General features: G+C 44.5%; 1 protein-coding gene across 4 annotated transcripts in view; it reads right to left on the bottom strand.

Annotated features, from left to right (window-relative positions):
* Window positions 1–23,336, bottom strand: part of SOX30 (SRY-box transcription factor 30) — an 84,680-nt gene extending 61,344 nt beyond the window's left edge. For all 4 annotated transcript variants that reach the window (XM_083181669.1, XM_083181672.1, XM_083181671.1 and 1 more), the window contains exons 1-5: window positions 23,166–23,336; window positions 10,733–10,879; window positions 6,681–6,920; window positions 3,969–4,091; window positions 296–418 (exon numbers count right to left, since the gene is read on the bottom strand). In XM_083181669.1, coding sequence (XP_083037795.1) covers window positions 296–418; window positions 3,969–4,091; window positions 6,681–6,920; window positions 10,733–10,879; window positions 23,166–23,310 — 778 coding nt within the window. In that variant the 5' untranslated portion in view covers window positions 23,311–23,336. The remainder of the gene's footprint in view (window positions 1–295; window positions 419–3,968; window positions 4,092–6,680; window positions 6,921–10,732; window positions 10,880–23,165) is intronic.
* Window positions 23,337–27,116: the final 3,780 nt, after the last annotated feature.

Raw genomic sequence — 27,116 nt, 5'->3', positions numbered from 1 at the left:
TGCTGACGGACAAGACAGCATTGAATAGGCGCCGGCGATATTTCAACAGGGGAAATATCGCCGGCGCCTATTCAATGCTGTCTTGTCCGTCAGCATTGAAGAGGCAGATCGACAGTACGGGCTTGACTTTGAAAGCTGTCGGACCCATTTTGTCGATTACAGTCTTGAATCTCGACAATCCACTGCCGTTTATGCGGACACGCCCCCTTTTCGCTGATCGTGGGGATTGAATACCCCCCCAATCTTTGCATTTTTAGAAGCTGTAATAAATTTACCCCTTACACACATGACTTACCGATAGTATTGCCGGGCTGGGGATTTGCCGTGGAGAGAGTAGCTGTGGCTACACCTTTTGGATTCTTAGTGGCAAGAAGGGGAATTTTCTTTTTCTTTCCCTGCTGTGGCGGATAATCATAATCTAAAAGACAAAGATTATGGTCACATACAAAGCAATGCAGACAGATACAGGTAATTGAATAGCTTAAGTTTTAACATGGGATTTGATAGTTTTCCATAGAAGTCAGCTGGGAAGCTCAGTACTGTCTAAATATCAGAAAAATGGGGAATACAGAACAAGAAGGAGGACAGGAAACTTGGGAAATAACAGAAGCAAGACACCAAACAATGGTCTGTTTAGAAGTTAGCCAAGCTCTCTTGTGGACTTCCGAATGGCCCAACAAGTCATTTGTCCTACACAATGTCCTGGTCTTGTGATGATAGGTCCGGTGCAGGGGCAAATGCAGGATTTCTAGATGGGGTTTCCAAATGCATTCTACAAACTTCCATTATACAGTATTGAGCATTGGAGCAAGTGCAAGAGTCTGAGAGACTGGTAGAAGAACCTAGTACCAACCCTGGACATAAATGTACACATTGGTATTTTTATACACTGAAGGTATAGATGGTATATAGTACAGACTGTATCAATCATATTTCATATAAATAACATAAATGGTCAGGAAAGGGTTAAAAAACATCCCATAATATACAGTATGAATGCAGGTACATAATAGAGCCTGTAGGAGACAGTATCACTTTGTAAACACATTCATCCCACCTCATGGTAAGGCACCTGTCTCTTCTTTTTAGCAGCTACCCCTATGCTACCACTGGGCACATGCAGCAGTACGTGTTGTGGTGGCAGCTCTAGTAATCGTATTATATACTGCTGCCATTATGGTCATCATTTGAGCCGCTGACCAAGAGGAGGGGGTTTCCTGTGTAACACCCCCCACCCCCTCCTCCTCTGCATTTTCCCAGAATACCCTCACAATATTCAGTGAGTGTGAAGAATTCCTACTTCCTCCGGAGACTTATCCAGGGCTAAATCCTAAATGAAAATGTCCTAATAGGGATGGACCTTAGGGACCATTAGGGCTGAAAGAAAGGTTTATCCCTAAGAACAGTCTCATAGTTGCCTACCCTCCTGCATTCTGGAGGAGACTCCCTGAAATAGCAGCAATCTCCCTCATTAGTCTAGCAATCTCCCTCATTTCACCTAGCCCACATTACACTGTTAAGGAATGAGAGATATATTTACATTGAATCATCAGCGCCATTTCCCAGCACTTTACCAAGTATAGTAACTCTTACTAACTGCTTTGGGGTCATCTACATTTGTATATAAGTCATTTTAAAAGATTCCTCTGATATGTAGCAATACACACCCACGCTTCTAGGTCCAACATGCACAATCTCTTTTCACAATCTCCCCATGTATGGAACTAGACACGCCCTTTGGGTGGAGCATGACACTCCCCCTCAATGGGGTGCCGTGCAAATTCTACTATTAACTATAATCTCCCTAAAACTAGTTTTCAAAAGTAGGCAAGTATGGCTTGTCTTCTTTTCATTGTAGTAAGGGATTACCTGAAAAATGAAGAGCTACACGAAAAATTATCCAGCTCCAAAGCTTTCCTAGCTTGGGAAATCTGGCATCCAGGAGAAGGAAGTTTTTGAAAAAGGTGCCACTTAGCTATATACACACTACAGGATGTGTTCCCAGTGATATCAGCAGCGACGGGAACCTGGCGGAGTGCATGTACCAGTAAAAAGTTATGGACCAAATACATATATAATGTTTTACATTGCCATGAGGACAGTATAATTGGGAGATCCGGATAAAACAGGTTGCACAACTTGACTTCCAGACCTATGACAAAGTCCTGGACAAAGACACAGATGTGCATTCTACTGTACCAATCGAAACCTGACCTCTTGGCCAATGGAGAACTTTACTGACCCCCTTTTGTCTGGACACTATATAATGTTGAACTCAGCTTGAGAACGCTCTCACTCATTTATCTCTATCTTCTATTTTGGACTGTACTCTGGATTGAATACAGGATACACGGACCGAGTTGCGCCAAGCTTGCGGCGGCGTCCCTGCAGTCAATAAGAATTTAATAACGAGCGCTATCCGCCGGGCTATGCGGAAGCGCTTCTGTTGTGAAAACACTGGCCGCACGGCGCACGCTGATTGGTTGAATCTCAGCCAATCAGCGTGCGGCCAGTGTTTCCACAACAGAAGCGCTTCCGCGTAGCCAGGTGGATAGCGCTCGTTATTAAATTCTTATTGACTGCAGGGACCCCCAGCTGCCGCCGCAAGCTTTATATACACAGCGTAGGACAGGTACCCCCGTGGCACGGGGGGGGGGGGGGCAAAGCCGCCCTCCAGTGGCCGGCGCCCTAGGCAAATGCCTAGATTTGCCTAGTGGTGGCGCCGGCCCTGAGTTGCGCCGGCGTGTTGAGAGACGGTAACTGTTCTTTTCTCTGTATGTGTAGGTGTGCTGTGGCTGATTATATTTTCATCTGTTTTCTCCCCTTTTCAATATATTGTGTGTGTTGTATAGTGATCTGCATAATCCGTTATTGTATTCTTATTTCTGTAATCCCCTGTCTTCCGCTAGGGACTCAAAAAGTACTGCGAAAGGATTCCGCCATCAGGGTATCGGGTTTAGCGTGTGTAATACACAAATAAAGTTCGCTACGTGGTGCTATGCTTTAGTTCGCCCGTAGTTAGGAATAAAAGGTTTTAAGTTTACGGACACAGTACGTAAACTGCGCACGTCACTTATTATCCATTGGTATGATATTATTTAGACATTAACACCTTTTATAGGTGCACAGTACATATAATAACCTATATTTTTAGAGACTAGGTCATAGAGGCAAGCACCATACTGAGCCCTCTGCTATGATGGGTTATGAGAGTTATGACCTTCAGGAGTAGGCAATGTGTGGCACGCCAGCTGATCTGAAACATCCCTGCATGCTCTGCAATGGTGTTCGTTTCCCTATCAACTAATATGTCAGACATACTAGGATGTGTAGATCCACAGCTGCTGGAGTGCCACAGGTTGTCTACCCCTATTCTAGACTAATCCAGTGCTATCTGAATCTTTTTACCTACTTTAGCACCCGTGGAAGATATAATACAGGATGGAATTGGCAGATCAGATGGATATACCAGCGGGCCAACAAAGTGTCTTGGACCAAAGGTTCTCTACTGTGTGGTACAATCGCGGGCCATCAACATGCTTTGATACTGGCCCAATGATAGACAAAATTTAATTGGTTGCTATGGGCAATATCATGGGGGTATTTAATTCTGGGTCATGACTATCGGTCCATCCCAACAGCCATGACCCTGGCCCATTATCGTTTTGCTCTACAGCATATCGCCAGGAGGAATTCAATGTCCCGCTTGGCGATCAGCGAAAAGGGGGTGTGTCCGCATAAACGGCAGTGGATTGTCGAGATTCAAGGCCGTAATCGACAAAACGGGTCCGAAAGCTTTCAAAGTCAGGCCCGTACTGTCTCTTCAATGCTGACGGACAAGACAGCATTCAATAGCCGCCGGCGATATTTCCCCCGTTGGAAATAGTGGTGGGGATTGAATACTCCCCCCGAAATCTTCGCATTTTTAGAAGCTGTACAAAAATGTACCCCTTACACACATGACTTACCGATAGTATTGCTGGGCTGGGGATTTGCCGTGGAGAGAGTAGCTGTGGCTACACCTTTTGGATTCTTAGTGGCAAGAAGGTTTTTTTTCTTTTTCTTTGCCGGCTGTGGCTGATAATCAGAATCTAAAAGACAAAGATTATGGTCACATACAAATCAATGCAGACAGATACAGGGAATTGAATAGCTTAAGTTTAAAAATGGGATTTGATTGTTTTCCATAGAAGTCAGCTGGGAAGCTCAGTACTGTCTAAATATCAGAAAAATGGGGAATACAGAACAAGAAGGAGGACAGGAAACTTGGGAAATAACAAAAGCAAGACACCAAACAATGGTCTGTTTAGAAGTTAGCCCAGCTCTCTTGTGGACATCCGAATGGCCCAACAAGTCATTTGTCCTACACACAATGTCCTGGTTTTGTGATGATAGGTCCAGTGCAGGGGCAAATGCAGGATTTCTAGACGGGGTTTCCAAATGCATTCTGCAAACTCCATTATATTGAGCATTGGAGCAAGTGCAGGAGTCTGAGGGACTGGTAGAAGAACCTAGTACCAACCCTGGACATAAATGTACACATTGGTCTTTTTATACACTGAAAGTATAGATGGTATATAGTACAGGCTGTATCAATCATATTTAATATAAATAACATAAATGGTCAGGAAAAGGTTAAACATCCCATAATATAAAGTATGAATGCAGGTACATAATAGAGCCTGTAGGAGACAGTATCACTTTGTAAACACATTCATCCCACCTCATGGTAAGGCAACTGTCTCTTCTTTTTGGCAGCTACCCCTATGCTACCACTGGGCACATGCAGCTCCACTCTGACCCTTAAACTATATGTTGTGGTGTCAGCTCTAGTAATCATATTATACACTGTTGCCATTATGGTCATCATTTGAGCCGCCGACCAAGAGGAGGGGGTTTCCTGTGTAACCAGAACCCCCCCCCCCCTCCTCCTCTGCATTTGCCCAAAATGCCCTCACAATATTCAGTGAGTGTGAAGAATTCCTACTTCCTCCGGAGACTTATCCAGGGCTAAATCCTAAATGAAAAATGTCCTAATATGAATGGACCTTAGGGACCATTAGGGCTGAAAGAAAGGTTTATCCCTAAGAACAGCTTGTCTCATAGTTGCCTACCCTCCTGCATTCTGCAGGAGACTCCCTGAAATAGCAGCAATCCCCTATCTCCCTCATTAGTCTAGCAATCTCCCTCATTTCACCTAGCCTACATTACACTGTTACATTTTTGGAAAAAAAAGGAATGAGAGACAGATACATTTACATTGAATCATCAGCGCCATTTCCCAGCACTTTACCAAGTATAGTAGCTTTTACTAACTGCTGTGGGGGTCATCTACATTTGGATATAAGTCATTTTAAAAGATTCCCCTCAGATGTAGCAGTACACACCCACGCTTCTAGGTGCCACGTGCACAATCTCTTTTCACAATCTCCCCATATATGGAACAAGACACGCCCTTTGGGTAGAGCATGACACGCCCCCTCAATGGGGTGCCGTGCAAATTCTACTACCAACTATAATCTCCCTGAAACTAGTTTTCAAAAGTCGGCAAGTATGGCTTGTCTTCTTTTTATTGTAGTAAGGCATTACCTGAAAAATTAAGAACTACACGAAAAATTATCCAGCTCCAAAGCTTTCCTAGCTTGGGATATAGGGTATCCAGGAGAAGGAAGTTTTTGAAAAAGGTGCCACTTAGCTATGTACACACTACAGGACATGTGTTCCCAGTGATATCAGCAGAGACGGGAACCTGGCGGAGTGCCGGCATGGCAAGTGCATACACACTTGTCAATGCTGGCATTAAAGAACGATGGCAGGGGGGAGCGGGGGCCATGATGCAGACGACAATGTGCTCCATTGTCTATACATGCAGGATGATGGAAGACATCGTTAACGATCCATGGGAGCGTGCATCTTTGACGATATTGAGCATACACACTAAGCAATATTATAAACAATATTGCTCAGAATGGGCAAATTGATTGATACTTTATCATTTAAAATATCTATTGTCTATTGACAATATGATAGCGGGTTGCTTGCAGGACCCATTTGTGTATGCTCAGACTGGATCCTGTATAGGTGCGCAGTACATATAATAACCCGTATTTATAAAGACCAGGTCATAGAGGCAAGCATCATACTGAGCCCTCTGCTATGATGGGTTATGAGAGTTATGACCTTCAGGAGTAGGCAATGTGTGGCACGCCAGCTGATCTGAAACATCCCAGCATGCTCTGCAATGGTGTTCGTCTGCCCTATCAACTAAAATGTCAGACATACTAGGATGTGTAGATCCACAGCTGCTGGAGTGCCTCAGGTTGTCTACCCCTATTCTAGACTAATCCAGGGCAATCTGAAACTTTTTACCTACTTGAGCACCCGTGGAAGATATACTACAGGATGGAATTGGCAGATCAGATGGTTATACCAACGGGCTAACAAAGTGCCTCAGACCAAAAGTTCTCTACTGTGTGGTACAATCGTGGGCCATCAACATGCTCTACTGTGTATGGGGCGTGGCTTCACGATTACAGACATTACTCATAGCCATGCCCCTTTTCCCTAACCCATGCCCCCCCCTCTCAGAGCAACTTAGTCCAGACCCTACAATGTCGGGAAGTATGCAAGCCCAGATATAACTCTCACATGGTGATTTTCAGCTCCCATTAGGTACATACCTGAAAACTCTTCATTGTGCTTCTGTTTGATCCTGAGTGCTTCAACAAAATATGGTTTCTTTTGACAATCAGTCAGCTTGTTCCATTCCTTCCCTAACTGCACACTGATCCCCGAATTACTGGCATCAGGATTGGCTTGCCTCACTGCTTGACGGTGAATTCGCGCCCATATCAAGAAAGCATTCATTGGTCGCTTTATATACCCATGTTTACCTGTGCCTACTGGTATATCAGGTGCTCCTAGAGGGAAATGGCAAATGTGAGGCTCAATAACATTTTGTACAGAGTATAATTATTCTGAGACATTTACCAGAATAAAGCCCGAAACACACTATATGATACCAGCTGCAGATGTTAAACTATATCGTTCAGGGATGTCAGCGGGACACGTAAGTCATTGGCCATGTAGCCAAATTGACCTGGATGTTCAGCATACAGTGTGGCCCATTTACGATGTGCAGGAGGTGCGTTGTTAACGATAGTGAGTGTAAACACGATAAAGTAGAAGAAATTGCTCAGAAAGCCTGAGCGATATCTTGTACTATATCCTCCAGTGTGTAAGGTGCATTACATAAAGCCCTATACACATTACTTGATTTATTTCAAAGATATCACTCAGAAGGGCCCAAACATTGACATATGATAATATTTTACCATTTCTCCATTCATTGGCTATTTAAGACGTTGTAAATAGATGCTTTCAATTAGCCACAAGACAGTCTCCTTTGATAACATTGTTTCGTAATCCTGCTTTTCCCCCAGGTTTAGTCAAATCCTCCATTACCACCTTTGTTATCCAAAAACATTTATTACATGACATTACCACCGATGGTGCTGTTCCACAATTTTCTGAAATGCAAAAAGAATGGCTCCTCCTTCTAAAGACGTCTTCCACTCTCTGCAAGTTATACACTTTCACTCCTAGGTTACTCCAACCATGAATAGCAGGCCCTTAACAACCCAATTTTCTGGAGCTTCCCGGCTATTCCGGGAGTGTCGGCAAGCCTGCTTTACCTTATTTGCTCACCTCTATCTGCTTTGTTATGACTATATAGATATGTCAGGTTTGCATTTAATGTGCATTTAATGTGGAATTTTTCCCACCTATAATTGGAAGTTAGATTTTCTGCCGCCTTTTCCCCCCTTGCACAGTTTTGCAAATTGTAATATATTCATCTGGGATGTTGCCAATTGATCATAGAATCAACTGAGAGTTCAGATTACAGCCTGAGCAGGTTCTGTGATTGCAGATAAACTACCAGCTCATATTTATGGTGTGTAAAGAATATAGAACTGGTAAATAATTAATTCATCCCTTATAAATACTGATTGTATCACTTAACTCCCAATATGACCCATTCCAGGAGGGTTAAAATGCTCTGGTCTTGGACTGCTCTCTGATAGTATGATTGGGATCAACTGTGTTGAACTATTAAAAAATGTGATGGCAATGCTAATTTAAGAGAGAAGCCAAGTAACCAAGCATTTTGTCGCTCCTGGAAGGAGTCATGTTTCCCCCGTATTTTGGGAACCAGGACTGGGCCAAGAGCCTGGTGCTGGTTATAGAAATACGGGAGGATGCCATTTGATTTTCCTCCCTGTATTTCTGCAACCAGGACCGGTTCAATGTGCCCTGGACTGTGTTATGCTCTTGGGGGGGATCCCACCCCAGTTTAAATTATTTCTTTCTTTTTCTTTCTTTATTTTTTTTACACAGAGAAGCATTGCATGGATCTGACTGATCTGTGTGACGCGTCATGCTTGTCCGTATTTGGCTGCTGGGAAACATTGGAGTATACAGCATCTTTGTAAATTAGACAGTTTTGGGCCGATTATGGCCGATCCCGGTCATACCCGTTCATATCAGCTGTAATCGGCCTTCTTGGTAGATGTCCCCCAGTGAGTCAGATTCCATAGTCCATATAGTTCCTATACATTGGAGGATGGGGTATAAAATGAAACCCTTTCTCTTATCTGATGTAATAAAACAGCGGTTCTCAAACTGTGGGTCCTGACCCCAAAGTGGATCCCGACCACCTCAGCATGGGTCACGACTCTATGTTGCTGATCATCAGGCTAATGTGTATGTGGAGGGGGGGCAAGTAGTAGTAGTAGTAGTAGTAGTACGTTTATTTATAAGGCGCCACAAAGTGTCCGCAGCGCCGTACATAGCAAACAAAAAAAAAAAAATACAAGGTAACGTACAGGGTGTGTAGACAGATACAGTATAAATAGGGGTATAGCTGGTAGAACTAAAATCAGCATCAGTTCAGAAGTAGGTGTCAAAATAGTCAAGGAGACCGAAGATGAAGTAGAGGAAGGGAAGAACAGGACAGGAGCACAGGTGAGGTAATGAGGTAGGGTGAGTACGTGAGGAAGGAGGGCCCTGCTCATAAGAGTTAACATACTAAAAATAGGTGGGTGGACGAACGAAATACAATAGGATAAGTAGGAACGGAGGGGAACGGAGGCAGGATAGGAGGATCAAAAGAGGTTAGGAGGAGGGATAGGCTAGTCGAAAAAAGTGGGTTTTGAGGGAGCGCTTGAAGGAGGTAAGGGAATCAGATAGCCTGATGGGTGGCGGGAGGTTGTTCCAGTGCAGGGGGGCAGCGCGAGAGAAATCTTGGACACGGGAGTGGGAGGAGGTGATTAGGTGAGAGGTCAGTCGGCGGTCAGCGATGGAGCGAAGAGGACGGGAGGGAGTGTGGATAGAGATCAGTGAAGAGAGGTAGGGAGCTGTGGAGGAGGAGAGAGCCTTGTAGGTGGTGGTGAGGAGTTTAAAGAGAACTCGGAAAGGAATGGGGAGCCAGTGAAGAGATAAACAGAGGGGGGAGGCGGAGGTAGAGCGGCGGGAGAGGAAGATGAGCCTAGCAGCAGCGTTAAGAATGGATTGGAGAGGTGCGAGGCGGGTGAGAGGTAGCCCAGAGAGAAGGATGTTGCAGTAGTCAAGGCGGGAGATGACAAGAGAGTGAATGAGAATTTTGGTCGCGTCAGTGGAGAGGAATGGTCTGATGCGTGAGATGTTGCGTAGGTGAAAGCGGCAAGACTGTGAGAGAGCACGAATGTGGGGGGTGAAAGAGAGGGAGGAGTCAATGATGACACCGAGGCAGCGCGTTTGGTCTGTGGACGTGATCTCGGTTTCACCAATGCTGATGGAGATAGTGGGAGAAGAGGGGATGTTCGGGGGATGGAAGATTAGAAGTTCAGTTTTAGCCATGTTTAGTTTCAGGAAGCGTTGGGTCATCCAGGCTGAGATGGCCTTGAGGCATTCGGAGACCTTGGACAGAAGTGATGGGGATAAGTCGGGGGAGGAGAGATAGATTAGGGTATCATCAGCATAAAGGTGGTAATGAAAACCATAGGAGCTGATGAGGGTGCCCAGAGAGGTGGTGTAGAGGGAGAAGAGGAGAGGGCCAAGGACTGACCCTTGGGGAACACCGACTGGCTGGGGGGTAGTAGGAGAGGAGGAGCTCGGAGTGGAGACGGAGAAGGAGCGATCGGAGAGGTATGAGGTGAACCAGGAGAAGACCGTGCCAGTGATGCCAAAGGAGCGGAGGGTGTTGAGCAGGAGAGGGTGGTCAACAGTGTCAAAGGCAGCCGACAGATCAAGCTGGATGAGGATAGAGAAGAGGCCTTTGGATTTAGCCGATAGTAGATCGTTAGTGACTTTGGTCAGGGCAGTTTCAGTGGAATGTAAAGGGCGGAACCCGCCGGTATAACTTATTAAGTAAACACCCACTGCTTCCCTCTTCCAATCCCTTGTCACCCTTTTCCACCCTCCCCCCCCCCCATTACCCACTGCCTCTATGACATAAAAGCGGTCACTTCACTGACCACACTTGTGGAGGCCATTCAGTATTAACTTGCTGGGGTACTGTAATAATTTTTATTGTCTGACGGGGTCCCAGAGCAAAATAGGTTGAGCACCCCTGTAATAAAACAATGTTAAATCAGAACAAAGATATAAAAGACTATATTACTGTGACGTGTTGGTTATGTCTTTATATGATGCATTAGAATGGTGTCAGTTTTGGCTGCCATTGGTTACATACCTGGAAACGCTTCTTTGTACTTTCTGATCTTGTGTGCTGCTTCCTCATCATACTGTTTCTGTTGCTCATAGGGCAGTGCATTCCATCCCATCCCTAACTGGCAACTGACCTCTAATTTGTTGGCATCAGGGTCTTCTTTCTTTATTACTAAAAGGAGAATTTTTGAATATTAATAAATCATGCTTTGGTCTTTTTATATGACCATGTAGGTATGTCCTGAAGGGCAAATCAGGCATTCCTAGGAGCAAATTACAAAGAACAAATTATATAGAATATTATTAATCTGCTTTTTCATGTGGCAAATACAATCATGAGTTTATTCTAGATGGGAGCAAAAACAAAAGAAAACTATTTTGTGCCCAGACACATCCTGCTATGGGTGCATCAGGGGCAAACGCAGGATTTTCAGAAGGGGGTTTCCAGAGGGGCGGAGCAAAGCACGGAGCTGGACGGAGATGGACATTTTCCGAAAGTCACTGCCCCCATACGAAAGACAGTTGTTTTAAACAGGTTTTCCTATGGGGCAGCCATTTTCCGAAAGTCAATTTTTTTTTTATAAGCGCAGCCGTCCATACTGCCGGGATCCGCAATTATGGAGGTACCGGCTGCACAGGGGGGGGGGGGGGTTCTTAACAAATTGCAGGGTAAGGGGGGAGTCAGGGGGTGTTAACCCACGCGCGGGGGGGGGGTGGCTCAAGTGCTATGAATATTTAATGGGCGCTCATTATATATTCACTGCGCTGAATTTAGGACCCAGCTCATTGGCTGGGCCCTAAATACCGTTTCAGACCCGATTTTGATGTCAAAATACCGGGTCTGAAACGGGTAGGACCCTCCATTTTAACCGTTTTACAAAAACGGCTTTTGTAAAACGGTAAAGTGGTCCTGCACCTTTCAGATTACCATTTTAAAATGGTTAAAAATCGGCAAAATACTGGTTTTTAAATGCGGTCTGAAAGGGGCATAAGTCAGACAGAACCTGAAATATCTGACTGGGAAGAGCAATAAACAGGCTTGGATGGGGACCACTGCTTTGAAGTCAGATATCTCCGGTTCCCAAGTACCGATTTTTAAAATTCTTGTACCCATGGAAAGAGGGGACCTTCAGCTTTCAGGCTAGGGCTCTTAGACTCCTGGGGGGTTTCTGGGTACTCAGAAACCCCCCCTGCGTGCACCACTGCGCATATACATGTCTTTTGTTTGTATGCAGGATACATACTGGCTGCTTTTGCATGTGACCCACAGATGCTGGACAACTTTATTTTTACACTTACAATTTAGATTTAAGTTTGGATACACCCTCTCAAATCTAAATCTGTATACACATTAGACCAGTGGTGTCAAACTCATGGCCCTCCAGTTGTTGTGGAACTACACATCCCAGCATGCCCTGACACAGATTTTATATAATGGATTACTAAAACTGTGGCAGGGCATGCTGGGACGTGTAGTTCCACAACAGCTGGAGGACCATGAATTTGACACCACTGCATCAGACAATGTGTATCCAGCAAGAAATCTTGGTTAACAGGAAGAGGACGTGAATCCGGTATGTGCACGCACACTTGCCCATGCAGGGAGCGAAGGAACGATGGCACCAACACTAGTGATATCATATTGAGCTGCATGCACAATCAAGATGTGATGAAAGACTCATGGGAGCATGTGATAGTATGTACACAGTGGACGATGTGAATGATTTCAAAGTCCTTAATCGCTGCCACATTCAGCCACATTGTTGAAAATATAATCAAAAGCGTTGGTGGAGATGGGCTGTGCTACCCATACCTGTAACTGTGTTCCTGTGTGGATACCTGGCCAGCGGTCTGTGGCCACTTACCACTTCCTCTGTACCATTTTTGTTGTTCATGCACGTTGCAGGCATTTTATGCACTTCGCTCACAAAGAAACTTTGCGCAATTTTTTTGGGTGTTATTGCTCTGGCTGAGCTTTACCGACCTGAGAGTCACTGCATGGGAATATCCCAACCAAAAATACCTTTATGCTGCTTTCCCACTGCCTACCCGGGTAAAGACCCGTTTTTTTTAAATGGGTCTTTACCCGGGTAAGAGCCACAAAGACCCTTTCCCACTGCAGCTTTTAAACGGTAAATTACCGTTTAAAAGCAGTAAATGTCCCATTCACACTTACCCGTGTAAATCACAAAGCAACACGTTTAAACTCTCTAGTAAACCTTGCCTGTCATTAAAAACATCACATGCACCAATCATGTTCTTAACCTTTATTATTATTTCTAAATACCGTTTAAAACCCTTTCCCATTGCCAAAAAACCGGCTCTTACACGGGTAAAACACTGCTTTTTACCCGGTTAACAAATACCGGTATTTGTTACCCGGGTAAAGCAACCTGGAGCTTTCCCACTGCAGCTCTAGCTGTTTAAAAAGGCTAAAAAAACGTCATTTTACCGTGTAAAGCCTGCAGTGGGAAAGGGGCATTAGATACAAGACTCTTTGTGTACTCTTTGTGTATTCATGTGAGTACGGTACAAATTGGTACTAATACACAAATGGTGACCCGGGTGACAGGAATCCCCCGAATACAAGACGTGACCCTGAATACAAGACTCTTGTGAGTACGGTAAGAATTGGTACAAAATTCTGCATCGCTATATATTCATTTTTGTTCATATTATTTTTCTTGGAGACATTACTTTTACATAAATTATCAAAAACCTGTTTAATGAAATTTTAGAATGTATCAATATAACTTCCCCGAGATTCCACAGGGTAAAAAAGAGGACTTGGGTTTTAAACCAGTCCCAGAGCCCTGAGATGAGGATTCATATGGGGTAGTGACATCAGCTGTTTTTTTGGAATTTAAAAAATAATAATATTATTATAAAGCAGGCTGATAAAAGTGTGTGTGTGTGTGTGTGTGTGTGGGGGGGGGGGGGGGTAGTCGTTTTGAAAAAGGCAATTATTTAGAAGAAGCTTACCGTCTACTGGGTGATACTGATACATATTGTAGACTCAGCTGTGATCCTACAAGTGATGTGGTGGATAATGTTACTACCCTTGTTAAGAGTGGACTACAGAAAAATTGTCTCTCACTAAACGAATCACAATGTGTTATTAACACACATCCTTCCACAGCTATTTTCTTTTTTTTTTAATTCAATACATTTTTATTGATTTTAGTTTTTCAGATACATAACAAAAAAACAAACAAACAAACAAACAAACAAACAGACAAGCAATCAAGCAGGAAATACACAGATACAAGGGTTCAAAGATACAGAGTCTCAATATCACAATCTGGATTGTTGTTATATACATACAAATGGTTGTAATTGTATAATATGATACACTGTAAGGTGCCCATACACGGTGCGATGAACTCAGTCCTTTTAGTACTAGATTGCATAGCATCTAGTACAAAAAGCATACAATGTGCTACAGCGCCGTACTTTTTGTACTAGATACGAGGCAATCTAGTACTAAAAGCACGGGCTGCACAGACTTTATGTGCTGTGCGATGGGATACCCAAGGGAGCGCGCATCGCATCGCACAGCACCATTGTACCGTGTATCGGCACCTTAACTTACGTTGAATATATAATCATTACTGTCTTTAGATCAATAAAAACTGCAAAGCTTGCCAACATACTATATCATTTCACATGTGTGGTCTCTTATTATCGATTAGGCTAGAACTACAAAAAGGGAAACAAAAACAAAAGTGTACAAAATCATTAGTAGGCGTACAAGGCAATATTAGCTGAATGCCAGGGTGTAAAGAGATAATATTCTAGAGTTAAGTCACATTAGGTGCTAATCCCTATTGGAGGTGCTTTATGTAGCAAGGTACACTCCATATGGTATCAATGCCCAAGAGCATTGTTTGTTATAATTAGACTCTAGCCACTTTGACCATACAGAATGGAACTTTTTTTCACTATTTCTGGTCAAATATACAAATTTCTCAAGGTTCGCGGTTTCATTTACCAGGGAGATCCAGGTCGGTATGCTCAGTGCCTCCCCGGCCATCCACAGCCTGGCTATGACTACCTTAGCCAGGGCACATATGTTAATCATAAATCGTTTATCTGAAGTGTTGAGGGATTCCTCATCAATAGCTGAGAGCAAGCAGGAGGCGGGGGTTATTATATTCCTAGGGATACCAGATTGGACTAAAAAATCAGTAACAGTGTTCCAAAATAATGTTATCCTAGGGCACGACCATATCAAATGTAGAAAGGTACCCTCTGCTGAATCACACTTAGGACATGTCGAAGAGGAGGAGCCTCCTATACGGTGTAGTAGGGTTGGGGTCATGTACACTCGGTGTAGGATAAAGTATTGTATCTGTTGGTATCTGATATTTGTTGGGGAGAGTCTGGGGGCTTCTAGGGCACTAGCCCATGTCTCGTCTGTCACCGCTCCCAGGTCAGCTTCCCACTTTGATCTAACGGAGGGGAGAAGGTCCGAATGAGATCTCTGCTGTATAGCCGAGTACACTGTAGATACAAGGTGTGTAACCGGGGCGTTCTGTAACAGTGTTTTAAGAGGGGAATTGATAATAGTTGGGGAGGATGTTCCCATTTGCTTATTGAGGGCATGCCGTATCTGAAGGTACCTGTAAAATTGCGAGTTGGGAATGGAAAAATTAACCTGTAGCTCTTGGAAGGTTTTAAGAATGTTATTAGAGTATAGGTCTCCCAGGCTACATACATTCCATCTACACCATGCATTCTCCATGTCTAGCGAGGATAATTCAGGTAGGGCACAGGTATTCAACAAGGAGACCTCCGGATCCCACCCCTGACCTCCCATAGATCTGCGGACCAGACGCCATATAATCATTGCTTGTTTTATCAATGGGATTTGAATATTACTAGTAATGCCTCCTAGTAGGGTTTGTAGAGGAGAGAGTTCTGGGCATTGTTGGGCAGCTGCATATGGAGAGTAGTATCATCCGTTACATTTAACCATTCCCATACAAAGGAAAGTTGTGCTGCATAATAATAGTGTCTGAATTCTGGGAGAGCAAGGCCACCGGAATTCTTGGTTCTAGTGAGGGTTCGAAGATTTACTCTAGGGTGCTTGCCCGCCCATATTCACAAGAAGAGTAGGCTTTCAATTTGTTTAAAGTACTTCTGAGGGATATAGATCGGGGCTTGTTGGAGAATGTAGAGGAGCTTAGGTTGAAAGATCATTTTTACCAAATTAATTTGGCCAGTAACAGTTAGTGGCAATTTACTCCAAAGTGGTATTTTAGATCGAAGATAAGTTATTTGTGGGAGGAGATTTAGCTGGACATACGATTCGGATTTATTTGAGATCCATATTCCTAATTATTTGAAGGTATCAGACCATGGAAGTGGGAGTTGTGTTGGGAGGTGAGTCGGGATATTGCCCTTTAGCGATGTTATAGAGGATTTGAACCAGTTGATTCATAACCTGGAAAACTGGCCAATAGCTGTAATGGTATTGAATATCAAGGGTAGGGAATTAGAGTGATCCTGGATAAAAAGGAGAATGTCATCAGCGTTTAAGGCTATTTTGTCTTCTCTAGAACCAATATTTAGACCAACAATATTTTCATTTGATCTAATTAGGCAGGCCAGGGGCTCAATGGCGATAGTGAATCGGGCTGGGGGCAGGGGGCATCCCTGTCTTGTACCTCTAAATAGGGGGAACGAGTGGAAAACATGCCCGTTTCCCGAGATTCTGGCCTTAGGTGAAGTATATAAGGTTTGAATAAATCTAATAAATTTTGGGCCAAATCCAAATCTATCCAATACCTCCCAGAGGTAACCCTATTGGACTGAATCGAATGCTTTTGCTGCATCTAGGGAAGCAATAGACGATGTGTCCTGGTTCACCCCGGGGGTCTGGAGGTGTGTAAATAGATGACGTAGGTTAATGGAGGTGGTTGTGTTAGGCATAAAACCCATCTGATCAGGGCTGCTAAGTCGGGGTCCGGGGCTCCAGGGCTTCAGAGTCCAGGGCTCCAGGACTAGCGGCCAATCAGTAGCCGACTTTCTCGGAGCCTGGGGCTGGTTGTTAAAAACCGGGTTGTTCAAAATCGGGGAACCCCTATTTGTCGGGTTCCCTGTTTTTTTAATTACCGGTCCCGACTCTTTCAGCCTGGTGCTGGTTACGGCTGTGGGGGGGACCCCAACGCCGTTTTTTTTATTTATTTATTTTTATTTCAAATTTTTTACACCTTGCAGCCTGCACGGATCTGACTGATCCGTGCAGACTGCCTACACTAATTCGTATTAGCGGCCATATATATGGCCAGCTAATACGAATTAATATGACATCGGAGGGTTACAAAGCAGTCGTATTTGACTGCTTTGTAAATTCCCCTCCAGAACACGACTTGGCATACGAGGTATGCAGTCGTATTCATTCGTAGCAAGAATACGAATACAATTTTTTGTATTCGTATTCTTAGTAAATTTCCCCCATAACGTCACAGTAATATACGTAGCAGGTTGTGATAATTAGGAGCTAACAATATCACTCATTTGCAATGAGAAAATGGCTACTTATCCAACCAAGTTCAAGGAGGTGATCGGTGCAGATTGTCAGTCAGTGGAAAGTGCACGCCTCTGTGGTCTGTGTCTGTCGAGCCAGGCCGCCGCCTCTCTCGGAGTTGCAAAAACTGTAGTTTCGCCATCAGCAATAATTCTCAATCTTGATGCGAAAAGCATGGCTTATTGGATGTTATGCTCTTTACGCCTACTCTTTATCGGGACAAATTGAGCCCTTTCTTTCTGGACGTCCACTGCGAAGTCCGGGAACACTGAGATAGGTGATCCATTCCACTTAAGAGGGCCTGCGGTGTGGGCCAAACGAAGGATGGTGTCACGGTCTTGATAATGTAGAAGTTTAGCTAGAAATGTGCGAGGAGGCGCCCCAGGTGGGAGCGGGCGCATTGGGACTCTGTGCGCACGCTCCACTGCAAACTGGTTTGTAAACGCCTCTGCGCCAAAGAATTCAATGAGCCATTTCTCCAGAAATTGTTCTGGCGAGTTGCCCATCTCCTTTTCAGGCAGGCCCACAAAACGGATGTTATTACGCCTGAGGCGACCCTCCATATCGGTAATTTTCTTATGGACTTCTTGCATTTGGGATTCCAGGGTAGTGGTGCGTCTATCCAGTGGAGTCACCGAATCTTCCAGTGTGGATGTACGCACCTCCACCTCATCGAACCTCTCCCTCACACGTTGCAGATCATGATGAATGATGGATAGGTCTGATTGATTGCAGTTGGCCTGCAAGGATTGGTTTCTTTAGTTTGTTTAGGTTGTGGCGGGATCCTGGAAAATTTCTCCAGCTTAGCAGCTGCAGCAGTTTGGTGACTTTTCCCCATATTGGCACCAGTAGGGGTTGCTGGAGGAGGGACTAGTATTAAGTGAAGAAACAACTGGCAGCATCAAGTCCACTGGAGAGGTTATCACAGATAAGGCAGGGAGCAATATGTTAGAAAATAAAGTGTCCAGGTGAAGGGCCACAGGGTCTATAGGGAGCCCAGGTTAGTACCGGATACCAGTCAAGAGCGTGACTGGCGCAGTGATAAATGTAGCTGCCCGATTAACAGATGAGGTGGCCTGTCAACGTGCCGCAGCAGCCTCTGCAGCAGACACACCTTCACCAGTCACTCACACTGTCCCCAAATGCTCCCTGCCGGCAAGCTATCCCCAGGGAGCCCGCTGTTACCTCATCAAGGTCGGGGGAGCAGGTCCAAGATGGCGGCCCGCAGCATCTCGCCACGAGCAGGTCCGTGCAGCGGCGGGCACCCCTCTCAGTAGTACCACTGAAGAGCGCCAAAAAGGGTGTGTGGCCTCATTTGAGGGGCGTGGCTTAACAGGGGCAAGTCACTCCCCACCATAAATAGGCCAATAATTACAGTATGCAGTGGTTACAGTCAAGAACTATAAGCATCATGTGTAGTTTAATGCAGGTTAGACAATACATTATACATCTGCTACACCTTACTGTGCAGCGCTCACCTAAATGACAATAAAGTAAATCAGAAAAAATGTGTTTCTAGCATAGGTCCTTATTTTGGTTCACTCTTTCTGACAAAATCCTTCTTAGATGGACAAAACCATGTGCACTGCAGGGGAGCATATGCAAAATGTGCAGAGAGAGTTAGATTTGGGTGGGGTTTTATTTCAAAGTGAGATCTATATCGAAGTGTAAAAATAAAGCAGCCAGTATTTTCCCTGCACAGAAACAAAATTACTCACCCAAATCTAATTCTCTCTGCACATGTTACATCTGCCCCCCTGCAGTGCACATGGTTTTGTACATCTAAGAAGTATTTTGTCAGAAAGAGTGAACCAAAATAAGGCCCATAGTGAGGACATTACTCTGCATTGCTACATGAGGTACCCCATACTGACCACGCCCATCTGTCCCCACAACATGTCAGGTCCTGCACCCACAACATTATAGGGGAATTGCGCCGCCCTGTCACTTGTTATGAGTGGGTGACGGGAGCTCGCAGAGCCAGACGCTCGCTGACAGTTCCCAACCTGGGTGACAGCATGCAATGGGTTAAAACCAAGGGCTCCCACTATCTACCCCCCACAAGCCAGGGGGGGACAGATTACCTTGTTTGTTTTTTTAAGGCAGGGCAGGACACTGGGCAGGGCAAGGCATGCCGCAATGTGGAGGTAGACAGGCTGCTGTCTGAGGCACTTTCACTTACTTAATGTTTTGTGTTCCGCTCGGGGCCCAGGACTGTCAATCTCCGCCGCGTGCGACCCGGACCCTGCACGCTGCACACTCTAGCCTGCTGCAGCAGCATGAGGAGGAGGACAGAGACGGAGGGAGCCGCCCGGCACTCACGCTCCGCAAAGGACCATGGGAGGAGCTGCGTGCAGTCGGGCATGCGCGCAGCACTCCCGTGGCCATGTTTTTTGGTGTGATAAAACGGGCAGCGCCGGTGATTCAATTTAAAGGTGCAGAACGGTCGGTCAGTCTAATGGGTGGTCCGGTGCACCCCCGGACCACCCCTTAGATTCGCCTATGGCCATAAATGGATATCTAACATATCCTACTCGCAGTTCAGAAGAATCAGAAAAAAATGAAATTCTATTGAGAAATATGATGAACAATCAAAAATGTTTGATACAGGTTGAGTATCCCTTATCCAAATATCCGTTATCCAAATTATTCCAAAAACCATACATTCCAGAAAGTGGGAATTTTGTGTTGCTGCTTAAAGCACTACTGGTGATATCTGTAACAGCACTACTGCGGTCATGATATGTAACTAACACTAAATATATCTGCAAGAAAATGATTGCTTGGCATTTAAATTCAGTATCTGAGATTGTACACAAACTTTGAACATGTTTTGAAACAATAAAATATATTTGTGTGTACTTCATGTGTTTGATGTGTTTATACAACATAAATGCAACATACCTCAAGATACATCATTGAAATATACAAATATTCTGAAATACGGAATAATCCGTTATCCAAAATTCTTCTGGTCCCGAGCATTTTGGATAAGGGATACTCAACCTGTATGAAGTTTAATGAAAATAAATAGCCTTTAACATTGATAGATAAATGCAGAGAGAGAGAGCTAGGAACCTTAACAGACAGGAATTGCTGGTATATAAGGATAAACCTATATTGGATGTGAACGCTAAAAGTGGATTTATACCATTTATCACTAGCATACTTGCCTACCCTCCCGGAATGGCCGGGAGGGTCCCGCAAATCGGGTCCCCCTCCAGGTCCCCGGGGGGCAAGTCTCCCGCATTTCCCTACAGCCCCGGCTCCCCCCGCGGTCTAAAAACTATGACTTTTGCGGGTCCGCGGGGAGGGGGCGGGACTAAATGACGCAATTCGCGGCATTTTGCGTCATTTTTAGCCCCTCCCCCCACAAACGGACCCGCAAATTGAGGCTTCAGCCCGTCATGGGGGCGGGGCTTGATGACATCACCAGTGCCCCGCCCCCAAAACGAAGCCTCTACCCGCCCCCTTTCACTCCTCTCCGGGCTAGTCGGCAAGTATGATCACTAGATATAATTCTTGTGACAAGGAGATTAGAAACATCCTAAATAAACACTGGGATATACTATTACTTGACCCCTTACTTCCTGATATACTCCTGAATAAAAACACAACTAGTGTTTAAAAGAGCAAATACTTTGAAATTACTTTTGGCTCCGAGTAATCTCAGAATTGAGCATGTGATTTTAGACAATAGAGGGGGCGACCTAAGGAATAAACTGGGTAGAAGACAAACATTTTGGATATATATGCTGGGAACTTTAAGTCCGGCAGGCATGAATGAAAGTTATGAGATCACTCCTTTTCTACACTAATGGTCCATAGTCGAGGTGCCCACTGCCCCAGTGGTGTTGTTGGATGCATAGCCCCACCAAATGGAGCAATAGGAGGCACTTGCGATGTGCCCCAGGTGTTCCTGCCTAGTGTTACATTCAATTGATGTATTTGCCTCCTGTATTACCATAAAAAAAAATACTATTATATATTAAAACATTTTATTAAAAATCTTTTTATTAAATATATACAGTATGTATGATGAGCTGTACACACACACACACACAAACACACACACACACACACACACACATATATAATATGTTGTGTCATTTAATGTGTTTAACCTCGTTTGTAAATCTTGCAGGCTGACGTCGATGAAAGTTGCGTTATAAAGATGTCTTATTATTATTATTTTTTTTTTATGTATGATATACATGTTTATATAGACTTTTTATTTTTATTAGCACACATATAGGGGGAAATTTACTAAAGGAAATTTGAAAAAAATAGGTGTATTTGTATCCAGAAGAACACTTATTTTTGACATTTACTATCCCGAAAATACGGCAATTCGTATTCGTATTGATAGAACATCAATACGAATACAAATTGCCGTATTTTCAGGATAGTAAATGTCAAAAATAAGTGTATTTCTGGATACAAATACACCTATTTTTACACCTATTTTTTACATATTTCCTTTAGTAAATTTCCCCCATAATGTTCTCTGTATATGAATTATTGATATATATTTATGTTTATATACATACATTTTTTTATATAGCCTTACACTTTATTAAGTTAATAAATAGCACTTATAATAAACACTTATATTGTTATACATATTGGGGTTTATTCTGGTTCACTCGCAAAGGCAAAATCAGTCTCTAATGGACAAAACCATATGCACTGCAGGTGGGGCTGATGTAACATGTGCAGAGAGAGTTACATTTGGGTGGGGTTGTACTGCAAACTGATATCTATATTGCAGCGTAAAAATAAAGCAGCCAATATTTACCCTGCGCAGAAACAATAGGACACCCAAATCTCACTCTCTCTGCACATGTTACATCTGCCCCACCTGCAGTGCACATGGTTTTGTCCATTAGAGAGTGATTGTGCCTTTCTGAGTGAACCAAAATAACCCCCATTGTGTATAATTTTCCCACTTATAAGAGTTTGTACCATCTTGCATCTATGCTGTGTCGTCAATGTTTCTGCTAATGGCAAGTAGATCATTCTAAATCTCTATGTACGTGTAGTGATTATTTAAGTAAAATATTTTACATATATATGTTTATTTGTGCACTCCATTCTTTTCTGATATATATATAGATAAATAGAGAAGAGGTGGAGCGCTCCATAGTGTATAAATGAAGTTTAATACAAATAATAATGTGTAAACAAGGTATATCCAATCAATGCTCGTACCGAGGTTAAAAACACTGTGGGCTGGATACCACAATATTCAATATTGAAAAGATCAGCACACATCTGCTGTCACTGTGACCGGCTCTCCCTGCCGCTTCTGTCTCTCGCTTGGCTTTCGAAATGCCGCATTAATGGATAGTTTGTGCGGTGCAGGTTCGAGATTGACAGCAGTGCTCCGGACTGTGGTAGGAGATTGCCTGGTTATTTCAATATTGGGGGGGGGGTTGGTTCATACAGAAACAATATACTATTATACTCATCATCTGCCATTTATGTTGTACCACACAGTAATGGTGCGCTCAGATCTATCCCAGCATCCTCTCCGGTCTGCATGTGACCAGCGCTCTGTGTCACTATGCCCTGCTTTCTGGCTATTGACCTCAGACATCTAACAATAGTCATTGTCCTTTTGTCTGGGTCTTTGTTACACACCCACACTGACATTATTGCCCATGATTTGCCCTGTGTGCAACCTAGCATCCCCTGCTAACACCACTGGCCCTAGATATCATTTAAGGCCAGATGTATCAAGCTTCCAAAAGTGATCAAGTGATAAACCAACCAATCAGCTCCTACCTATCATTTTTCAAACCCAGCCTGTAACATGGCAGGTAGGGGCTGATTGGCTGGCTGTTTATCACTCTCCATTTTACCACTATTTGAAGCTTGATACATCTGTCCCTTAATCCTGTGACCTGGCTTGAATCATGAGTACCTGCCAAGGGATAGGTGACAACTGGTGGGCCAGTCTCCTCTTTGACCATCTGCACTGAGTCTGTGGTGTGGTCTCCCTGCCTCAATGATGAACCAGTTTCACTAGAAGGAGCACCCTCATCTCTCCTCTCTTGTCCCACGTCCATTTCTGTCTGACTGATACTGGTAACAGTTAGTAACAGTCATATGACCATTCAAAATGGTCACACCCACCTACTGCTTAGACCACACCCACTCATAGCTTGGTTCCCTTAGCCTCAAGCTGCCATTGGCTCTCACAGAGAAATCAGACAGAGAGGAGCTGTCTCCCATGTGACACATATGTAACTATAGAGACAGGGCCAAGGCACAGCTGTAGATCTGCTGCTGTTATGCAGTTATGCTGAGCATACACTTGTGAGATATTGCGTGCAATCCTTCGATTTCAACCTCATCTGGCCAAGAAATCAAATGATTGTATGCACAAAATGTGTACCATTCGACGCGATGCGTGGGCAGGGGAGCCGAGAGAGGGGGGGAGAGGGTACTAATTACCCGGGCCCAGGCTTGCTGAAGGGGCCCCGCAGGGGCCCTGGTCCGACCCCTCCCTTCCCCCTCCGTCCGTCCCAGGTAGCAACAGCAGCACACACTTCTACAGTATGTGCCGTGCTAACAGCAGGCTCATCATGAGTGTCTCAATGACAGCTTGAGAGGTCATGCTGAGCCTGCTGTCAGCACAGCACACGCTGTAGGCGTGTGCTGCTGCTGAGTTTAGAGTTTTCTTTCACCCTCCTCTAAACATTTTGGGGGCGTGGCCCAAGTGGGGGAGGTGCCCACGCCACACACACACACTTAGGCCACACCCTCAAAATTTTACCGGGGCCCGGCATTCCTCTCGGCTGCCCTGTGCGTGGGCACGCCGCTGGAATGTCGCGTCTCACAGTCTTATGTGCTGCACATAATATTTCTCGAATTGTACGTGCGGTCGAATGCTGTTTTGTGCGCATGCGATTTTTCTAAACTGCGACGTGTGATTCTTGAAGATTCAAGAATCCCCCCACCCTGTGCACATGACTGGAGAGGAGGCTGGATGCACGCTGCTGGGCTCCCAGGCTGCAGGGGAAAAGGTAGGCAGGCTACACCACTGGCCACCAATGTTTTTAATGCTTTGTAAACAACACCACTGCACACCATTTATACTGTGGCCCATTGGACAAGATGCTTCACCACTGCATATTGCTGGCCGTGCAGGCCCATGTGCACACCATTATACTGCCCACCATTATACTGTCCCAGATAGGCCAGCCCTCTATTTTAACTTTTCAAGATCTGTTCGATAATTTGGTGTGTTTTTTAACGCATTTGATGCGATCGCATTCGATCATGCGATCCCGACAAAATTTTTTATTAAACGGTGCATTCAATAAATCTCATGATCGAATGAAAAAATTAAATGCACAAAAATGCATTTTTTTCATGTGATTTATCGAACGGCAGGTTTGTGTACCCTCAATATGTCTGTGAACTATGTCCTTCACAGACATATGGCATTGGCCCTGCAGAGCAGGTGATATCCAATATATCTACAGATACATCGGTGCGTCTGGGTGTGTATACAGGTGGTTAGCATGTACTTGCTGCAGAGATTTACATCTCAACTGGATGCAAAGTACAAAAATGTGACTGATGGGTCAGTGCAGCTATAGACAGATCCACAGAGTAGAAACACCTAAAGGTGCACACACACACGATTTTTTGGCCGATTGTCCGATTTCCGATAAATCGGCCGATATATCACCCGATGTTTACAGATAATCGGTCGAAAATCGGCCGATATCGGTCCGATGTGCGCTCCCGTGGATCTGTTGCTGAATCTTCTGATCTTACATGCTGCACGAAAGATCAGAAGATTTAACAAAAGATCCATAGGAACGCACATGGGATCTTAAGAAAAATCTTTGGTAAAGATGTGCGCTTGCCTGAAATCTTTTGTGCAGGACGGGCAAAAGATATCGAGGCTAATTTATGCGCACATCTTACGATCGTAGATCTTTCTAGTGCAGGGGTGTCAAACTCAAATTCATCGGGGGCCGCATCAGCAGTTTGGTCACCCTCAATATATGATTCAGCAAAAGATCCACGGGAGCGCGCATCGGACCAATATCGGCCGATTTTCGACCGATTATCTGTTTTGTTCACACAAGATTATTCACCAATGAGCTCCTACTTGCAATGTCTCAGACTGTGGGCCTTATTCTAATTCACTCTTAGAGGAAAATTTCTTCTGATGGACAAAACCATGTGCAAGAGTGACCAAGATGAATTCCACAATAGTTTATTAACAATTTTTTTGGACAGAGTTATTTTAAAATGCATACATTTACAGCTCAGGAACAGAGGACATCTTGGCAGCCCACAGAGGTTCCTGGACAAGCAGAGATGCAGACTTTGCCTACCCTCCTGGAATGGCTGGGAGCAGGGCCGGTGCTAGGCTGGGCTTTCACTATCAAAAGTAACCATTGCATCAAAAGCATGCAATGAAAAAAACTATGCATATGATATAAACATGCACAGTGTCAGTCGATGTGGAGGAATCTTTTAAAAACAATGTAATACACCCAAATCCTGGATACGACCCGGTATTTGGAACACTGATCCAAGCCAGGTCGGATCTGGGATTCGCACCGGAGGCGGCGCTTGGAGATAACATCATATCCAAGTGCCGGGACCGCTGATCACCCCACCGGGACTGCTGATCGTCACGCTGGGGGCAAGCCAAGCACCAAGGTAAGCTGCTGGGCTGCCCCCAGCCCCCGTGCAACCCCCCAGCCCCCGTCAGTGAGGTGAATGGATGCCACAAACAGGCATCTATTCACCTCCTCCCTGCCTCCGCTGCTGTCTGCACAGTACAGCAGACAGCAGCGGAGGCTGTGTGCGCCCTCCATCCAACCTCCATACTGACCGCAGGACGCTGCGTTCTGGAGGCTGACCCGGTGTACCCATTTACACTTCCCTCTACCCAGGTCCTGCCCGTGTTTTACACTGCCGCTGACCCAGGTCTACAAGGGAAAAACCCGGGTTTTGCAGCGGTGTAAAAGGGGTATTAGTTAGCTGGGCTGAGTACAATGGTAAGGGGATAACCACTATGTATTGTACCTGCCCCTTCAGTGTAACTGAAGAAGGAGCTTTAGGGGGTTATTCTGGTTCACCAAACCCCGCCTTGCAAATGGTGGACTGGACGCCACCCATTCGCTAGGGCAATTCCCTCGCAGGGCCTGCGAATGGATTTTACACAGTAACAACCATTCACAGCCTAGTGGGATCCACCCACATCATTTGATGGTCGGCGACCTTTAAATGATGGCAAAGGTGCACGCATATAAAAGTGACTCTCAAATCACTTACATATGCGTGGACGCGCGTGAGGAAGTGGGTGGGCAGCTGACATCTTTAGGTAACATGTCTTTATCTAATACTGTTATTGTGTAGTTCAGTGCTGTGCTGCTTGCATGTAGTATTAGCTTGTAGTCTCATAGGTAACATATATTTTTTAATATTAGCCATGTACACTTTTGGTTCAGTGTAGAGCTGCTATTTTGACTTATTTGCTCACAGTCTCATAGGTAACACCTTTTTCATGATTTGCAATGTGCACTTTTGGTTCAGTGCAGAGTTGCTCGTATGTATTTTTAGCTTGCAGTCTCATAGGTAACACATCTTTGTTTAATACTGTTAGCGTGCAGTTTTAGTTCAGTTTAGTACTGCTTGAATGTAGTATTAGCTTGCAGTCTCATAGGTAACATGTATCTCTTTTCATTATTAGCAATGTGCACTTTTGGTTCAGTTTAGAGCTGCTATTTTGTCTTATTTGCTTGCAGTCTCATAGGTAACACTTTTTCATGATTTGCCATGTGCACTTCTGGTCCAGTGCAGAGTTGCTTGTTTTATCTTTTTAGTTTGCAGTCTCATAGAT

This window comes from Crinia signifera, chromosome 4 (assembly GCF_055691185.1).
Source record: "Crinia signifera chromosome 4, ASM5569118v1, whole genome shotgun sequence".
In the NCBI taxonomy this organism is placed as follows: domain Eukaryota; kingdom Metazoa; phylum Chordata; class Amphibia; order Anura; family Myobatrachidae; genus Crinia; species Crinia signifera.
This window is presented reverse-complemented; position numbering and strand designations above follow the sequence as displayed.